The 17,401-nt window shown below is 37.2% G+C and overlaps 1 protein-coding gene across 1 annotated transcript in view; it reads left to right on the forward strand.

The window, feature by feature from the left end:
* dock1 (dedicator of cytokinesis 1) overlaps positions 1 to 17,401 on the forward strand; it is a gene marked incomplete in the record, with an annotated part of 178,335 nt that overhangs the window by 160,345 nt on the left and 589 nt on the right. The window contains 9 exon segments of the mRNA XM_036217180.1: positions 1,295 to 1,381; positions 3,132 to 3,308; positions 5,463 to 5,546; positions 10,486 to 10,623; positions 13,256 to 13,398; positions 13,628 to 13,826; positions 14,284 to 14,458; positions 15,753 to 15,904; positions 17,283 to 17,401. Coding sequence (XP_036073073.1) covers positions 1,295 to 1,381; positions 3,132 to 3,308; positions 5,463 to 5,546; positions 10,486 to 10,623; positions 13,256 to 13,398; positions 13,628 to 13,826; positions 14,284 to 14,458; positions 15,753 to 15,904; positions 17,283 to 17,378 — 1,251 coding nt within the window.

The following is a 17,401-nucleotide window of genomic DNA, read 5'->3' on the forward strand; positions in this document are numbered from 1 at the left end:
AAACAAGTACTGGCAAGTAGTGAAAGCAGCTGTCAGCATCGGCTGCCGAGCAAAGGCAGCCTTTGCAATCTGTTTAGTTTTCTCTGTCATTTACACTCAATTTCACCAAAACCACATTTAAGACATTCATTCAAGGATTAAACTTATGATCATTATTAACTGCCCTTCGATAGTGAATCTATTGACTGATCTATAGCTTAGTCCAGTAGTAATTCAATTTATTCGTAATTTAAATGAATCTGCTGCGAAAACTAAACAAAAAAAGCATATACATTTTTAAACACTCTTTGCAAAACATTGTTTTTTATTAATATTTATTCAATTCATATATGTAGCATTGCCTAAATCTTCATAAAAATGATTCCTAAAGTGTTTTTTTTTTTATATTTATTGAAAAATAAAGGCTACATTTGTGAATTTTTTTGTTTAAAGACCCACTTTGGCCCTCTTTTGATCTATTTATAATCTATTTTAACAAATGTGGCAAACAATATTGGAGCTATGGAGCTCAGACGAGGAAAATTTGAATTACAAGTAGAATAATCATTATAAATTGTTCTTTTGTGTCAAGGTCAGGTTTCTGCATCTTATTAGCCAGTCGTCTCGTTTCGTGCGAACAGAAGATGAAATATGAAGCGTTTGTTCCCCCCTATAGACAATGTTGACATTTTTGGTATCCAGGTAACAGTGGAAGGGCGACAAATTAAAGCCAGTCACGCGTTCTTCTGTGTGTTCGCGGCGGCATCAGTTCAGCAGAACAGTTTGATGTATTTAAGTCACCTGAGACTGAGCGCTGTTGTCACACTGATTGGCCTCAGTCTCTCCTGCCAGTAAGATTATGAATATCTGCTGCTAGACACAAACGTCTGCCTGATCTGGTAGACCTGTCAGCGTTTACAAATCGTTTTTAATTCATCATATCTCCGGGGTAAGTGAATGAGTGAGTGCTAAGTACGCTTTATAGATTACAAGACACTGTTTACTTTTATTGTTCATATTGGATTGTTCATTTTTTCTTCCTTTTCCTCTTGACACTAATAAAAAGGAGAGATATTGAAAATCCCTTCCTAGAAAGATCATTACCAGCAGCTTTTCTTTACGAGCATCTTCATGCTTTAGTGGCGAATCTATTTTTGCAAGCGTGTCTTATTGCTCAGCCAAACAGATTCACCCATTTCCCATCCACAAGCAGCTCAGCTGTCTTTACATCCTATTTAGATTCTGAGATTCAGATCTGCACTTTAAAACGAACTCTCCTTTCTTTCTATTTTAATGTTTGTCCCTGTGCATGCAGAACATGTGGATCGAAAGGACCACATTCACAACGGCGTACAAACTTCCTGGCATCCTGCGCTGGTTTGAAGTCAAGTCGGTCTCCACGGTGAGTACGAAAGGCCCTCGTGCCAAGCAGACCTTCTAATCAGATGAGGCTCCGCAGCTTTGCATTAAAACAATCAATATGATTAGACCACTTAAGCTAAGCTGGACCAACAACAAGACACGTTCTCTCTTAGCCAGGTGGCTCCCATCGATTTACCAAACACCCTTATTTCCTATTTCCAGTGAAAATAGCCTTCCTGCACAACTAGAGAGACCTGTTCAGGTTTTTGTTTCCTAATTATGTTTATTTTTACCTTTGTAATACTAAATCCAATTAAATCTCAGTAGTTCCTGAACTCACTGGTAAGTTTCCCAATGAAATCGTACTCCCGTAGTTTCATGTGAAGGTTTCAAAAAGTTTTTAACTTTGACATATTTGCTTTAAAACAAACAAACCAAAAGTTATGACACATAGTTGTGATACTCCTAGAAATAAATCCTTGAAACTTCATCTGTTTTTCAGACATTTTTTACATAGTTTTGACTTTGTTGTAGATTTATTGATTTTTATTCTGTCCCTACATGTTTGATCTTTTGTTATAAAGCATTTTTTGGTGATTTTTGATTTATAAAAGACAGAATTTGTCACTTAAAATTGAGATTTTTGGACAGCTTCAGGTTTGTTGTGGAATTATTGCAAAATATAACAAAAAAATATTTGTTGAAAAGGGAGAAATTGGTACAAAACTGTTTTAAAGATAAAGTAACAGGGCGAATTTGAAAGTGGACAAAAAACTGCTTTACTAAGGGTTACAAGTGCTTTTTACCAAGTCACTGCTTATCTAAAGTGCTGCTTTCATGCTTGTGTTTGGAGCTGACATGTTTTCTGTTTGGAGAGGGATTGTGGAGAACAACAGATACATAAGTTAGACAGCAGATTACAAAGACTACTGCTCCTTTTAAATCTTATTTCTGTTCATCAACACAAATGTGCTACTTAGTCAGATGAGTGTGCTTAAGAACAGCACAATCTTTCTCAAAGGAACTTTATATCGCCTCGATCAGTCGCATTTATGTGTGTAAGGCCTAAAAGAGCATTGATTTTTTTTTGTTTAGGGCATTTTATTCCGCCTTAATATTTATCAAATAGCACCAGATGGCTCTCACACACCAGGCAGCTTGTGCACTTAATTCAGTACAAAAGCACACTGGTTATGTCCTTGCCCTAATCAAAACGAAGGCGTGTGCCGTCCCCCCCGCCTCCCAAGTCTGCATGGTGGAGTCTGACTCTGTCATAAGGATTCAGAGCAGACTCTTCCTCCAGGCTGGGTTGGAACATACTGTAAGCAGCAGCTTGCCCTCCAGATGAGGCAGGGAGAGGCCAGGTCTCCAAGGTCAGACTCGCTATTTAAAGCCTAATGACTACGCTGAGATTCGCAAAGCTTAATCCTTCCATCTGACAATTCTTTTTATCAAGCTGGCCCGAGACACACTGGCACACACTGGAGATTTGTCTCCCTGCCATGACATCTTTACCTTTCTTTACTCAGCTCTAAATGTGACATTTACTCAACAAGCAGCTCGTGTCCCTTCTAAACCTCTGTGTTTTTTTCCCTCTCCATCCTAGTAGTGAGATTACCACCTCTCAAGTCAAACGTTTTCTTTGCAAAGCTATGAAAAAAAGTATATTTTTGATCAAAATTTTTGTGCCTAAATCCAAATTCTTTGAAGTAAAAAGACAGTATTCTGTGCATACTAATAGTATTTATTGTAACAATTGATCTTTCACCATGAATCCTTCTGCTGCACAGGAGGAGATCAGTCCACTGGAGAACGCCATGGAAACAATGCAGCTGACCAATGAGAAGATCAGCAGCATGGTGCAAAGGCATCTCAGCGATCCCAACCTCCCCATCAACCCCCTCTCCATGCTGTTGAATGGGATCGTGGATCCAGCTGTCATGGGAGGTTTCACCAACTATGAGAAGGTAGTCATTCCTTCACTATCCATCTTAATCATACATCCCTGGATCCCTCTGTGGCTGTAAATCACTGAAAGTCGCATAAATCAGTTCTTGTCTCCATTCTAATTTTTGATCAGCACTTTCTTTACACATTCTGCGCTGCAGAAAGAGGTAGCCTAGATAAAGGAAAAGAACACTTATCTTAGGAGAAAAATCAGTAGTCAAATGATCTGTCTGTGTGCCAACAGATTTTTACTTAACAAGAAATCTGAAGAAAAAAAAATCTAAATCTAAAAACAAGAAGTTCCACTGAATTTAAAACAGGAAACTATTAGAAATACTTCAAATTGAATGTTATAAAGCTCAATATTATGCATTGTTTTGCAAATTCTAAGCAAGTTTTATGTATCTAACTGTAGTTCAATTTGATTACAATGACAAAAAAAACTAGTGCAACAAGTAAAATTGTCTCTTTTTAGAACAACATGTGAATAAAATGAGAATTTGATCTTTTTAGAAGTTGATCCATCTTAATAAATCCTCATAAAATCTAAAACTAACATTTATTCTTCAAGCATAAATCTACAGTTTTGTTTCCAAAATGATGACAGTGAATGCCAGTTTAACTTAACTGATTTAAAAAAAAAAACATCCTTAGACATTGAACAATAAATTATAGTGCGATGTGAGTTTTTTTTTAAGTCAAATTATGTCTTTCTATTGTCAGAAGTATGGAGCAAAATGAGTTTGTCTTGTTTTAATAATAATTTTCCTAAAGCCCTTAATAAAAAAATAAATTATCAGCTTTACAGATTTTGAGAAAAGCTTGAAAAGGTGTCGAGCAAAGACAAGTTAATTTGAACGTCTAAAAACAAGTTTAAAATCTTTGCAAGTATCAAATAGCTTGCTTTGTTGTTTGCTTAATATTTTTTTTTGTAAATGTTTCACTGTTTATTAAAAATAAATACTTGAAATGCCTTACTTTTTGCGTCCTTTTTAATTGCGATAAGTAATGTGTTGCTGCACCAGATTTCAATCCATTGGTCATACTTTCCTGAACTCTGACAGCAATGGTTTTCTTAAAACAAGTTAAAACATATATACCGGTAATCTAAGATGTTTTTCACTTTGCTATAAGTGAAACTAGAATCAAACCAAAATTTGTTTTGGGAATGTTTCTTAAAATAAATTGTGGTTTCCTGCCATTTAAGACAAAATAAAACCTAAAATTAACTTTAAACACTCATATTTAGGCAAATTATGCTGGTAATTAGAGTTTTGGATCTTTAAAGAAGGTATACACTTTTTCCCCAAAACATATATGTTTAAGCACAGTAATACGTCAGTTATCCCTATTTCTAGACTAAAGTAAGACTAGTATTACACATTTAAAGATAAAATTGTCTTAAAAATTTAAAGTATATCTGAATTTGGTGTTTTTGTACATTGTTATGAATCAGATAAAACTTGTTTTCCCAATTCAAACAAGTATTTTTCTTAAAAACAAGACTGCTCACCATTTACAATAAAAACATATTAATAAGAATGTTATATCAAATAAAAATAAAACTTATGATGATGTATTATTTTAAATAAAGTATCTTCAAAGGCAAATGACTCACCAAGATATTCAAAATTTTCTCTCTTTATATCCTATTAAAAAGTTAGTTTTCTCTTATATTAGATTCTTTTAAACTACAAAGTACTTTTGTTATATGGCTTTTATTGTTTTCTACATTTTTTAACATTCAGTTGGTTTTGTTTAAACACTGAAATAATAATAATTTAAGGCTTTGATGCCTCAGAGTTAAATTGTTCTGTCACATCTTTTCAAATGTGAATTATGAATCTTCCTTTATGCCAGTTGCTTATTCTTTCCTGGAATAGACGTATACTCGGGCGGTGAAAGATTACTTTTGAGACTAAAGACAGACTTGCAGTTACCCATCAGAGTGGGGGGGGGGTGATGGAGGACAGACTGGTGTCTAGATTCACTTTTTGTCATGTTAACAGGAAGTCCCAAAGCGCCCCTTCTTTTTCAGTCTGATCCCTCTCACACAGTTATATTATTTTATAATGAGATTTTTAACAGCCTCTTCCTGAGTATATTAGATTTCTTTCATTTTTCATCAGTATATCAAAAGACTTATGCCAGTGTCTCTTTCTCATCCTTTTCAGGCCTTCTTCAATGACAAGTACATGCAGGAACATCAAGAAGACCTTGAGAAGATAGAGAAACTGAAAGACCTCATTGCCTGGCAGGTGAGGCAGATGATTTTAGTGTTTTTTTTTTTTTTTGTCTTTTATTAGTGTATTAGTCTGTTTCACCGAACATGTCAGAGGTCAGGACAAACTGCCATGGCCAGCTTGAAACATGCTGTTTACTTTAAAGGTGACTCATATTTTGAAAGTATTATTTCCTTCAGGGTACTTGAGTTTAGCAGAGAAAAAAGGAGGTAAAAATAATTTGAGATTAACCGTGGAGGCTTCTAAAAGCTTTCCAGCCTGGACCTTTTACCTAAATAAAAGGCCTTATATCCAAAATTTGGTTTTGACTCAAGTGCTAAAACGGTGATGTTTTTCTGTGTTCTACATCTCAGGCACTCCACTTTGAAGTATTAAAATGTTCAAATTGTTATTCATGCTGTGCAGTTTTGTACCTGAGAGTCCTTGGTGTACGAAGGAAATTATAGTTCTGTTATAGTTAAGCTTTTGTGACTCAAACTTTAATGGAGGGTTTAAAAACAAAGTTCTGGAAGGGTTAAATCATTAAAGACACACTCCATATATTTGTTTTAAAGCGTCTTAATTAGGATTACGCCCTTTTTTTTGTTTTGTTTGCCAAAATAAAATATAAAATCTCATTTTCTAGGACGGGATGGGTCTCTTGGTACGGGGCCGCAAAGAAAATACAAAAGCTAACTTAGATTATTTCTGTTTAGTTTATTTTCTGATCCTGAAGGAAGTTTTATTTTGGAAAAATATCAGATTCTGTTTGCAACATCCATCTTGATCAAGTGACTTAAAGCGACTAGCTGCATGGCTACCTGGATTGCTAAGCTAATAGCCAATAGCTAACAAAACCAAACAATAAAAGGTATTTGGAAAGTTTCTTCAGACAGAAAAGTGCCAATAAGGAAACTGATGAAGAACCTTTGACTTCAAAGAATAATAAAGCTGCTGATAAACCGGCAGTCTTCCTCGACAACCGGAACTATTGAGACAGTCGTTCTCATGTAGCAGAAGCCGCTCTGGCTAATTTGCGGCAACAGTCTCTTAACTGTTTTGCACACGCAGATAATAAAGTTGGAGACACGGTGGATTCACGTCTATATAATATTTAGAAAATACCAGTTTTGTGACAGCTACATCATTTTATTCACACCTTAAAAGTAGCTTCCAGTTGTTAGCCTCCACTTTGACGTTAAAGGGAAAATCTTCATCACAAAGTTCAAACCTGCCGCAAACGTTTCACGGAGAATGAAGATTCAGTCAAATACAGTCACTGATATTTGAGAATTTTCCTACAGAAAGGCTGAATTAGGTAGGCATCCGTTTAGGAACTTTAGCACAGAAAATGTACCTTTGTGTTGAAAAAATAACCAATGAATTAATGTAAAGACAAAATATGATCAATCTGTTAGCCCTGAAAAACAATCAGAGCCTGGGTTGAGTGTTACAAGGGAAAAAAAATCCAGATGTTTCCTTTATGGATTTTTTTCATATCAGAAACAACTTCTACAAATCAACAACTTTGTTTCATTGAATCTTCATCTGTCAAAAAAAAAAATCTGATATTTTAGACTTTTTAAAACAAATATTCTTGCTTTAGTATTTTATTTTGTAACCGATTTTCCGAAACTGGAAGCTTAAAAAAGCTAACTTCAGCCTCGTTTGGACCGGTCCGTGAAAACATTGTCTAATTTAAACCAGTCAGTGTCCGGAAAAAGGTTGGAGAACACTGCTCTAGGAAATAGTTTCTGCAGAGCAGCAGTAATTCATTAGAAATTTGCTTCTGAGTTGTGGGTGGGACTGTTGCCACAAAGTAAGCCTACTCTCACTTCCCATGATCCCTTTGTTTACAATCTAGCTCACAGCCCCTCAAACCATCAACATATCATTACCGGTAAGACACCATCGTCATTCGTCTCACAGGTTTCTCTCCCTCCAAAACCGTGACTGAAGCTCTCACACACCATACATGTTTTCTGGAACATGCTTTAAATATAATTTAGTGATTCATATTTCTTTAATAAATCTAAAGCGATATTCACACTGAAACGTCCTCCAGAAAACATTCCACTTGTTGTCCTTCTTTCTATGCTTCTTGTATTTCCTTCACGTTCCTGTTTAGCTCTGAACTGTGGGTCACTCTAATTCTCTATAAATCAATGTTTTCTTCCTTATGGTTCATCCAGGATCTCAGCACAGATACCAGATAGTTTTCTGTTCACTTCCTATTGTTGTCCGCACAAAAATGTAATTGAAGTTGTAGTCGTTGTCCTCTGTCAGTTGCTGTAAAATAGGTCAGCAGTGAGTTCTGCGCCTCTGGTCCGACTCCTGAAAAGTTGTGTTTGTGAAGCTTTTTGTCTTTAGCTCCAATTTCCTTTGTTTTGTTTTTTCTTTGTGCCATTTTTTTTTTCCATGTTTTCAATATTTCTTTGCAACATATCGAGAGAAAAACTCTCTCATTTGTGCAAACGGATTCTTTCCTCATTATTCACTTAAAGAAAATGTATGGATTCATTAGTGGTTGAAATTTTAAAGCATAGGCTTATTTTTTGATGCATATTTCTCTACTTCTCCTCCTTCTTTTGTAGAATTTGTGTCCTCATTGAGTCACCAATAGCAGAGACCTTTGGGCTGCCATAAAAGATCTTAATATGCCGCCAGATTCCTGCTCAAAGGCAGGGCGGCTGTCTCAGCAGCTGACAGTGTGAATCAGAAGTCTGTTTCTTTTCATAGTTTCTTCTGGTATTTGCTTCTTTGAGAGTTAGTTAGCCTTTAGCACTGTTCATAAAACTTTTAACCTTTTTTTTCTTATTTGTATTTCAAATTAAAACTTTTCAAAGTTGTTCTCAGAAATGATATTAAGTTTAAGGTTTAACCACAAAATTGTAAAATTTTTCCTTCTTTCAGGATCCACTCCAGTCATCTTTTGATCTATTTTAAAATCATTCCTAGTGGTCTATCTGTCTGTCTATTTTCACCATGGACAATTAAAGTTTCATTTTGGAAGTCCAAAAACACAGCATCCTTTATGGCACAAAACATGCATTTCACAAGGACTTAGTGATTAAGGAGAATGCAAGGGCTGATTTCTAATATCTTGATGCTGAAGATTTAATAAACAAAACTGCATCTAAATCCGTCACTGTTTTCAGTTTTCCTTCAAAAACAAGATTAAACACATCAGATTGAGTATTTGTCAGTGTTTGTAATGTTGGGGCTTTTTAAATGCAGTACCAGGTCTCTAGTGTTTAATTATATGACATTGACTTCTGCCTCACTAGAGATCTCTTTTTTTTTCTCACATCTCTAATCATTAAAGTGATGTCTCTTAGACCACTGGACTGAAGAAAAGGCTTCTTAAAAAAGTTTTCTGCATGTAATTAAAGAAGTGTGTGTGATTTAGCATATAACCCGAGTGTGACACAATAAGCTTTATCAGTGTGCAGCCACCAAGCAGAATTCTGTTGCCATGCCGCCACTCAGTCGCTCTCAATCATCTTTAGGTCTATAAAAAGATGTGGGTATCCTGGGAGACGTGGATCTTGCCTTAGCTTTCACTCTTACTTTTGCTTTGTACTCCTGCTCTTGTTCCCATCCTTCACCTTTTTCTTTGTAAACCTCTGCTAATTCTCCCATCCAAGAGGTCCCAGCAGGGATGAAGATGGTGGGAGATCCATGCCGTGTGTGTCTTTTCCTAATCTTTCCGTGCTGTAGCTTTGTTGCAGTATCTCTCGTTGGAATTCAGAGAGCGGGACACTTGCTCGGTGTGATTTCAGGTTTTCCCGTTGTTTTCGCTCGCTGTGTTTCTGCACCAGATGCCATCAGGCGCGACGCTGCTTTTGCACTTCAGCTCCCCGTTTGAAACCCCAGCTAATGTGTAAATAAAGCATCTCACATTTCAGGTGATTACTGAAGATTGCATCACAGAGGCGAACTGGTGTTGTTTGCCTGCAGAGTGGAGTCACTTCCTGCCACAGTCTACTGTGCAGGGGCAGTTTGACCTCAGATGAAAGAGAGAAAGGCGAGCTCGCTCCAGAGAATATCAGGTTAACTCGTGCTCTTGCCCACCTGCCAGATGACTCTTTTTATACCGCCGTTTGATCTATTTTTTTTCCCAGAGTGTATTTATTTATTGGTCTAATTCAAAAGTATCCAAGCATAAGCTGCTTATTTCTCAGCTTTAGCTGCGTGACTTCAACACAGAAGACAAGTCTGTGTATATTTGTTCAGTTGTTGAAAGAAAAGCTCATCTGTTACTGCATCTGACTCCAGCATCTCTGCTTGTTTCTAGTGATTTATTGTGCAATTCTTAACAGCCCTACCACAGCAAACAGCACGCAAACACCCCTCAGAATAACCTCTCTTGTGATTTAACACAGCTAAGATAAAAAAAAAAAAAAAATCCTCATCTTCTGCAAGCTCCCTAAGGAATGACGCTTCCTCATCTCTCCAGATTTAGTCAGCAGAGCTTGCTGACACTGACTGTGGCATCGGGGTTCCCTAATTACCAGCTTTCAGCACTTTCTCCTTTTAGCATCCGCGCTGGTGTTATGTTGTGCTGCTCACCGGCTCCTTAAAATGTGTGAGACAGCATCGGACTTGAAAGGGTTTCTTGCGTCACGACTTGCGTCAGTGATGGAGAACATCTCGCTCCTGTCTGTAGTGATTCTGAACTTTCTCCTCTTGCATGTTTGGTGTTTGCCATCCGGGGATCTTGTTGGAAAGAATCAGGGGAGAGGATGAGTCTCTAACATCGTTTGTTTGTTTGCTCTTAAGCGGATGCAAATTCACCGGTTGTGCTGATCGTGCAAAGCAGGAGGCTTAAAGGTCACTCGCATTAAATTAAATATCAGCAGGAGGACGTTGATGTGTTGTTCACGGGGGGAACAAAGTGGGCTTGTGGCCATACTCCAATCTCTCTTAAATCTATTAGGTGAAGGTTTGTCATGCTTGTCTTTTGTTTCACTAGATTCCACATCTCGCTGAAGGTGTTCGCATCCACGGGGAGAAGGTCACCGAGGCTCTGAGGCCTTTTCACGACCGCTTGGAGGCCTGCTTCAAACAGCTGCGGGAGAAGGTCGAGAAACAGTACGGAGTGAAGAACCTGGTGGGAGCTTTTTTCTGTCCTTGAGAGTTTTCCTTTAATCCATTTTTTTAAAGAAATATAAATATTTTTGCAATTCTTAATACATTTTTTTCAAGAGGTAAAATCTTTATTTTTCAAGCTTTCAGGTTGTTGCTTCTTTCAGTTATTAAAAAATCTTAGAAGCTAGGTAATTAATAGCATGGTTTCATTTCTGAAAAAATGTTTATTTAAAATTATAAAAAAATAAAAAATTTTAGACGTAAAACCAACTTTAGAAAATCCCCTGTTTAAAACCAATTCAGTGCAATATCTTTTTTTTTATTAATTAATTTAATTTTTAATCAACTTAAATGTAATTTACGTCAATTATACTGATTTTTGACTAAATTACTAAATTATTTTGTTGCTTCCACTTATTTCAAGAAATCCTGCTGGGAGTTTGAAAAAGTGAAGCAAAATTGACTTTTTTTTTGTTTTTTTGGCTTTTTTTCCTGAATTTAAAACAAAATTAGTAAAAAAGAAAAAAAATGCAAATAACACAAGTTTATGAAGTTGCCAAAGTCAAGAATAATTGTTTTTCACTTATTTTAAAGTTTATTTTTATTTTAATCGTTTTCTCCTTACTCAATTTATTCATATTCTGCCATTCTGCACAAGCATAGCAACGCAATAAGTAGAATTAATCTTTTCTTTTTCTTAAATGCATCTTCTGAGCTCCATGAATTCTGGATGAGCTCCTCGTCATGCAGATTTAGAAATCACAAACATGCGGATTCTCTACTTAATGAATCTCTCAACGGTCTGTAAATTTTTAAAACAAGGTTATGTCCTCGTCTGTCTCGCGCTCGTTGCAGGCGCAGCAGAAAGAGGTGAAAAACTCTGCTCAGCAACTCCTGCTTGAAACTTTTTTAGTCATCATTTCAGGAGAAAAGAGCATGTTCAAGTCAGAGAATAAGACTTCCTCATCCTTTTACCTACTACACCCTCGGGCGCCGCCTTTCTAGCGTAATCTATCAGCCACATGGACAGTGTAGACAATAGTTCATCAAAATGACACAAAGATGTATTATACAACTTTATATAATGTATAATAATTTTGAGCACTTTTAGTGTAATGACTATGTTACAGCTTGTTTTTCTAGAGTTAAATATATATTTAAACACAGTAAAGTCTATTTGTGAAGGAAATAATGGAAATAATCTAACAAATTGCAGATTATTTTTTTTTTATCTATGTAAAAAGTGTTGTGCATACCTAAAGAATGAAACTAAACAATGTTTTTTATATTTATTTTTTTTAGGGGTGTGAACAGTAATGTGTTAATGCCTGTGATTAATCAAAAATAATTTTTATTGACGCACATTAATTTCACCTCTTGAAGAAAGAGTCCTTCGCTTTGCCTCGGCAGTTTAAGCTTCCACGCCGTGCGTTAAAACATCTTTTGATATTTGAATTATCTAAAATTTAAACATTTAAGACTAAAAAATTAAGGATTTTTTTTCTCTGGCCTTTTTCGTTCAAAAACCGCATATTTTTAAATAAAATTTTCCTTATAAAACATTGCGATTAATAATAATTAATCACAACACAAAAGTATGATTAATCAGCTTAATTTTGTAATTGATTGACAGCTTTAATTAAAAACAAACACTCTAAATGTTCAGTTTTGTGTGTGATTTCATATTGTGATTATTCCCAGATAATACTGACAAATACTGTAACTAAAAAAATAAATAATTGCGATTAATTGGGAATATTTTTTTCCTAGTTTACAATAATTACATATTTTAATCGATTCCCTGCCATATTTTTTTTTATAGATGTATTTGTTTAAGTTTTTATTTGTTTATTTATTTTTACAAAGTTGATATCTGTCTGCTGCTAACAGGTTTACATTGTATTTTTACCACTAATGATGTTTATCAATAATTCCTGTTTCTGTTCTATTTACATATGCAATTACAGTACATGTTTTTAACCTTTAATATTGTTTATATTGCACTTTTTATTGTATTTTTATCCTTTTTGTACTTTAATTCTCATTTTTGCTGCTACTTTTTCATAGTTCAGACAAATGTGCCACCTCTCCAGATGAAAAAAACCCTTTTTCCTAACTCTGATACATTTGGACTGATGCATTTTAATGTTTAAATAAACCAATAAATATAAAAATTAATTAAACCTAATTAATTTTGCAACATAGTTTTTGAAATATATATAAAAAATAAGCACATTTTATGTTTTTTTTTGTTAGCAACCAAATTGAGAATACTTCAGTCGTAATAAGCCTCTGCTATTTGATTCCTTTTCTTTTAAATTGTGCTTTTTTTTGCTGAAGTCAGCTCATGTTCAGCTGCTTGCTATCCTGCTCTTGTCTTGGAAAGATTTAATTGTTGCTTGGCCAAGCATTTCCTTCAGTCTGGCCTGAGGTAAAGGGGGTCACGCTCACATAAAGGAAGAGGGCAGCACCTCCCAACAAAAGAAGAGCATCTCTAGCTTTAAAAGCTACATTTTTACAGTCTATACTCATTTTATTTTTTTATTTTTATGTCGCATGAACAGTTCTGCTGGTTCCAATCAACAATGATTGCTGAATGAGGTAATTAGTTCCAGCTCGTACAGTGACACTGTTTCCTTTTCCTGCGGTGTTAGCCGGCAGCAGATGAGCGGCGGGGGCCCCGCCCGCCCTCCATGGTGCGCTCCTTCACGATGCCTTCCTCCCAGAGGCCACTGTCTGTAGCTTCAGTCACCTCCATCTCCTCGGACAACTCTCCCTCCAGGCCAGGCTCAGACGGGTAACTGCTTCATAAATGAGTTCTTCTTTCTTCTCATTATTTTTCTGCACCAGTAAGATGCTCCAAACATGAAAAACAAAGTAAACATTGCTGCTTTTTTTCTTCAAAGTATATGTCCATTTACAAAAAAAAAAACTCCTATTCAAGCTCCGGCTTGAGTCGGCATATATTACAGTGGTACTTCAAAGCTGGACTGTATTAAAGTTTGACTGCTGCCGTATTATTTCAGCTTTGCCCTGGAGCCTCTACTACCAAAGAAGCTTCACGCCAAGTCTCAGGACAAACTGGACCGGGACGAGCCCGAGAAGGAGCAGAAAAAGGAGAAGAAGAAGGAGAAGAGGAACAGCAAGCACCAAGAGATGTTTGACAAAGATCTTAAAGCGGCCGAAATCAACCAACCAGCGGAAGCCGTCATCCTCTCAGAAACGGTAGTGAGGCTCTTCCTCCTTTCTGTCTTTGAAGACTTCCAGAACAATTCCCCTTTTTCAATTAACATTTGAGGTTTCAAAGAATCAAAGAATTCACTTATTTGGGATTTTTGGAGACATTGGACACCCAGTGGTAGAAATGATTTGCTTCCCTCCTGGTCAAACGCTTAATTACTAAATACTTTTGTTTAATGTTGTCTGCATTGTTGAGCCGCCCTGAGGACTCATCTTTTTGCTTTCAAATTCCAGCTGTAATAAAGTGGGGGAAACCCACCGTTGCATGTAAACACTCTTATTCAAATTGATTTCTCCTGTCGGAGAACAAACAGCGGCTTACTGTGTTTGTAGATAAATGCACAGCATTCTCACAGATGCCGAGCAGATTTCTTTGATCAGGAAATGCCTTCACTGCTGTTTTCTCAAACAATTTTAATTATATATCTTTTTCTCTGTGCAGATCAGCCCTCTGCGGCCTCAGAGACCAAAAAGTCAACTTCTGAACCAAATAGGTGGAGACCGCCGGCTCTCCGTGTCTCCCGGACCTCCGTCTTCTGCCATGAATTCCTCCACCTCTCTAGGACCCCCACCCATCATGCCAAGGAAGCCCTCCCACACCGCACACGGTGGTTCCAGTAAGACGCCAAACTTCTACTTTAGATGTTTGTAACATGGCAGTATTCATGTATTTGAAAAGCAACTTTCTGTTTATTCACACATTTGAGAGGTTGTGAGATATTTAGCGTTTATGAATTCCTTTCTTTTACCTGCTCAGCAAATGGACCTTCTGAAGACATCATCGGCCAGAACTGGAAGTTCCCGTATATTGCTAAAAAAAAAAAAAAAACGTTATTTTAATATTTTGTTAATGTCAAATTTGGAATGAATAAAACGATTTGTATTTTAGTCCCATTTTAGGCTTATTTTGCTCACTAAAACTTTATTTTGTCCTAGCAACTAAAACAGTTACCTTTATTCACACTTTTAAGCTTTAATAATAGTTGTAAGGCTAAAGCTTTTAAATATCAATTTTGAAACAGTATATTTATATTATATGTATAGTTTGGTATGATTTATACATCTTGTGCGATTGTTCTTACAAAGTTTTAACAGAAAAAGAAAAAGAAACAATCCTATGGAGGTCAAAACGCTGCAAATAAAAAAGCATGCAAGCAAAGAAAATATACTCTGCAAATAAAAAGAAAAGCTGCAAATGACAAGAAACGGGATTATCTGGGATAATCCTCCAAAAACAGCAGAGGTATGTTAAAAAAGGAGTGCAAATATGATCAATTTCCATTCCAAACCTACAAAATAAAGCATTCGCTAATTTATAAAGGAGACATAATGCCCAAATTCTGATTTAGACATTTCTGAAAAGACCAATTCCTTATTCTTAACTTTTGAATAATAAATCAAATATTAAAAAAAAAAACCTTCTGCCTCCACCTAAAGTAATTTAATTCAGTCATCCGGTTGACCCCATCTTGTTTTCTGCAGCCAGCTCCGTCTCCTGGAATGTGCAGCACTTCTAAACCATGGAGAACATTTATTAAGCTTAAGTTCTGTAAAGGTCAAGTATGGAGTATTCTTGGAGACTTTCATTTTTAAAGTTCTTTGCCGTAGAAGAGCCCTCGTGTACTAAAATCCATTAGTCATGGCTACTTAAAGATGATCTTCCTAGATCTTGATGAGGTGTGCCGTGCACCAGACGAGCACATCCTGCTGACTTTTTAGGGTTCTCCATCAGGTTTGTGCAGAAAACAAGCCCTCTGGTGTTTTAGCTCTGCCCCTGGCGGTTGTTTCTGTACAGTCGGCAGTTCAAAGCGGTTGCGTGGACTTCAGCAGAAGCTCGGCGTCCAGCTGTTCGCAGCGCTCCGGTGTGTTGAGATGATGAATGCGAGCTGATGAGCGCACTCTCTCTCCCAGGTCTGCAGCTGAACGGGATGGGCTGCCCCGACAAAGGTGAAACCCCTCCCCCGCTACCGGTGAAAGGCAGCACGGCTGATTACGGCAACCTGCTTGATAATCAAGACTTGACGAGCCCCTCGACGCCCCCGCCGCCCCCACCACATCAAAGAGTAGGTGTTTTAATTAGGCCCGAGTGAAGCTTCTTAATGATGCGCGGCTCTTGTAATGAAACGAGCGTCCGCTACTCACACTTGACATTTGGTTTGACCTCCATCAGGACCCCCCCCACACACAGAGCTTCTATGCATGTACCTGTTCACATGTGTGCCGGAAGTGCATCCTCATCCCGCCTCGTTCTGGATTTTCCGTTTTGGGATGTGTGTCACAGAAAGGATGTAGGCATCAGTCAGTTAGCTGCTCATACCTGCCTGTCCGCCCCGCTGTTATTTATACTCTCCCGCAAGCCAGCTTGGTGCTCAGACGTGATTGATTGGATGATTACTTTACCTCTCACATCCATCAGAAGCTCTCCAGCTGTTAATCAGCGGCTCGTCTGCCGACACTCGCGGACTTCCACTCAAGCCACCCTCTCGCCTTGCTGCTCGGTTAACTAATCTTATTTATCCACTGTCACGGCCAAAGGACGGGTAGTAAAACAGAGCAGGGGCACACAGTGTGGCAGCAGACTGACAGTAATGTGGGAAGAGCACATGTTTGGAGACCAGACAGCAGCAGTTCTTCATCGAAAGGCTTAAAAAAGGCACCAAAAACATTGACATCCACTACTCCTCGTTGGCCACCTCTAGTGTTAAAGTTTAAGGACATTTCCGTCTGGAATAAAGCAAGTCTTACTATTTTGTAGATTTTTATTTAATCCAATTTTACATGTAAAAATTGAGTATTGCACTGTATCTCTAAAGTTACAGTCACACTCAGCAAGCAGGAAGGGAATTTGGAGAAAGCAGATTTTCATCTGCTTGATTCACGATTTGAATTCAGAAATACTGAAATACACAATTTTGAGCTTAATTGTCTTTATATATCCTCCATCATGAGAAAAAAAATGCAATAAGAACACGATTTTTAATCAGAGTAGGTCTTTAAATGACTTTTTCAGCAGCAAAGAAGAAAAAGTAATTATTGTATTATTGTAATTCTGCTTTTAACACCCCAGTAGGAGCTGTAAAAATCAGTTGTGTCATCCCGACACTTTAAAAAACGGACATGTTTTAGTTCAATTGAAAGACAAGCAGAAATGTTTCTGTTGCATCAGAAAACAAGCTGTCAGATGGGAAATGACTTTCCCATTTAACAAGTGAGGGAGGGGGGCTAAATAATTGTGCTGTCATCTGGGCTTGTGATATACAAACACATCAGAAAAATCCACTTTTTGGAATATTTTAAGACCCCCTCCTCCTCCTCGTCCATAAATACACAAATATTCTTTCATAAAGTGTAACAAGCTCTGTTTATCCAATTCATGTTGCTGCTCTTTGTGTCTTTTTTTACTTGATGATGAAGTTGAAGATGTTTTTCTTTTGTTTTCAGCACATTCCACCTCCTCTACCCAGCAAGACCCCCCCACCACCGCCCCCCAAGACCACCAGGAAGCAGGCCTCCGTCGACTCGGGAATTGTACAGTAAACAAAAGGAGACGAAAAACGAAG

The sequence above is a fragment of the Oryzias melastigma genome, linkage group LG19 (genome assembly GCF_002922805.2).
Source record: "Oryzias melastigma strain HK-1 linkage group LG19, ASM292280v2, whole genome shotgun sequence".
Lineage (NCBI taxonomy): Eukaryota > Metazoa > Chordata > Actinopteri > Beloniformes > Adrianichthyidae > Oryzias > Oryzias melastigma.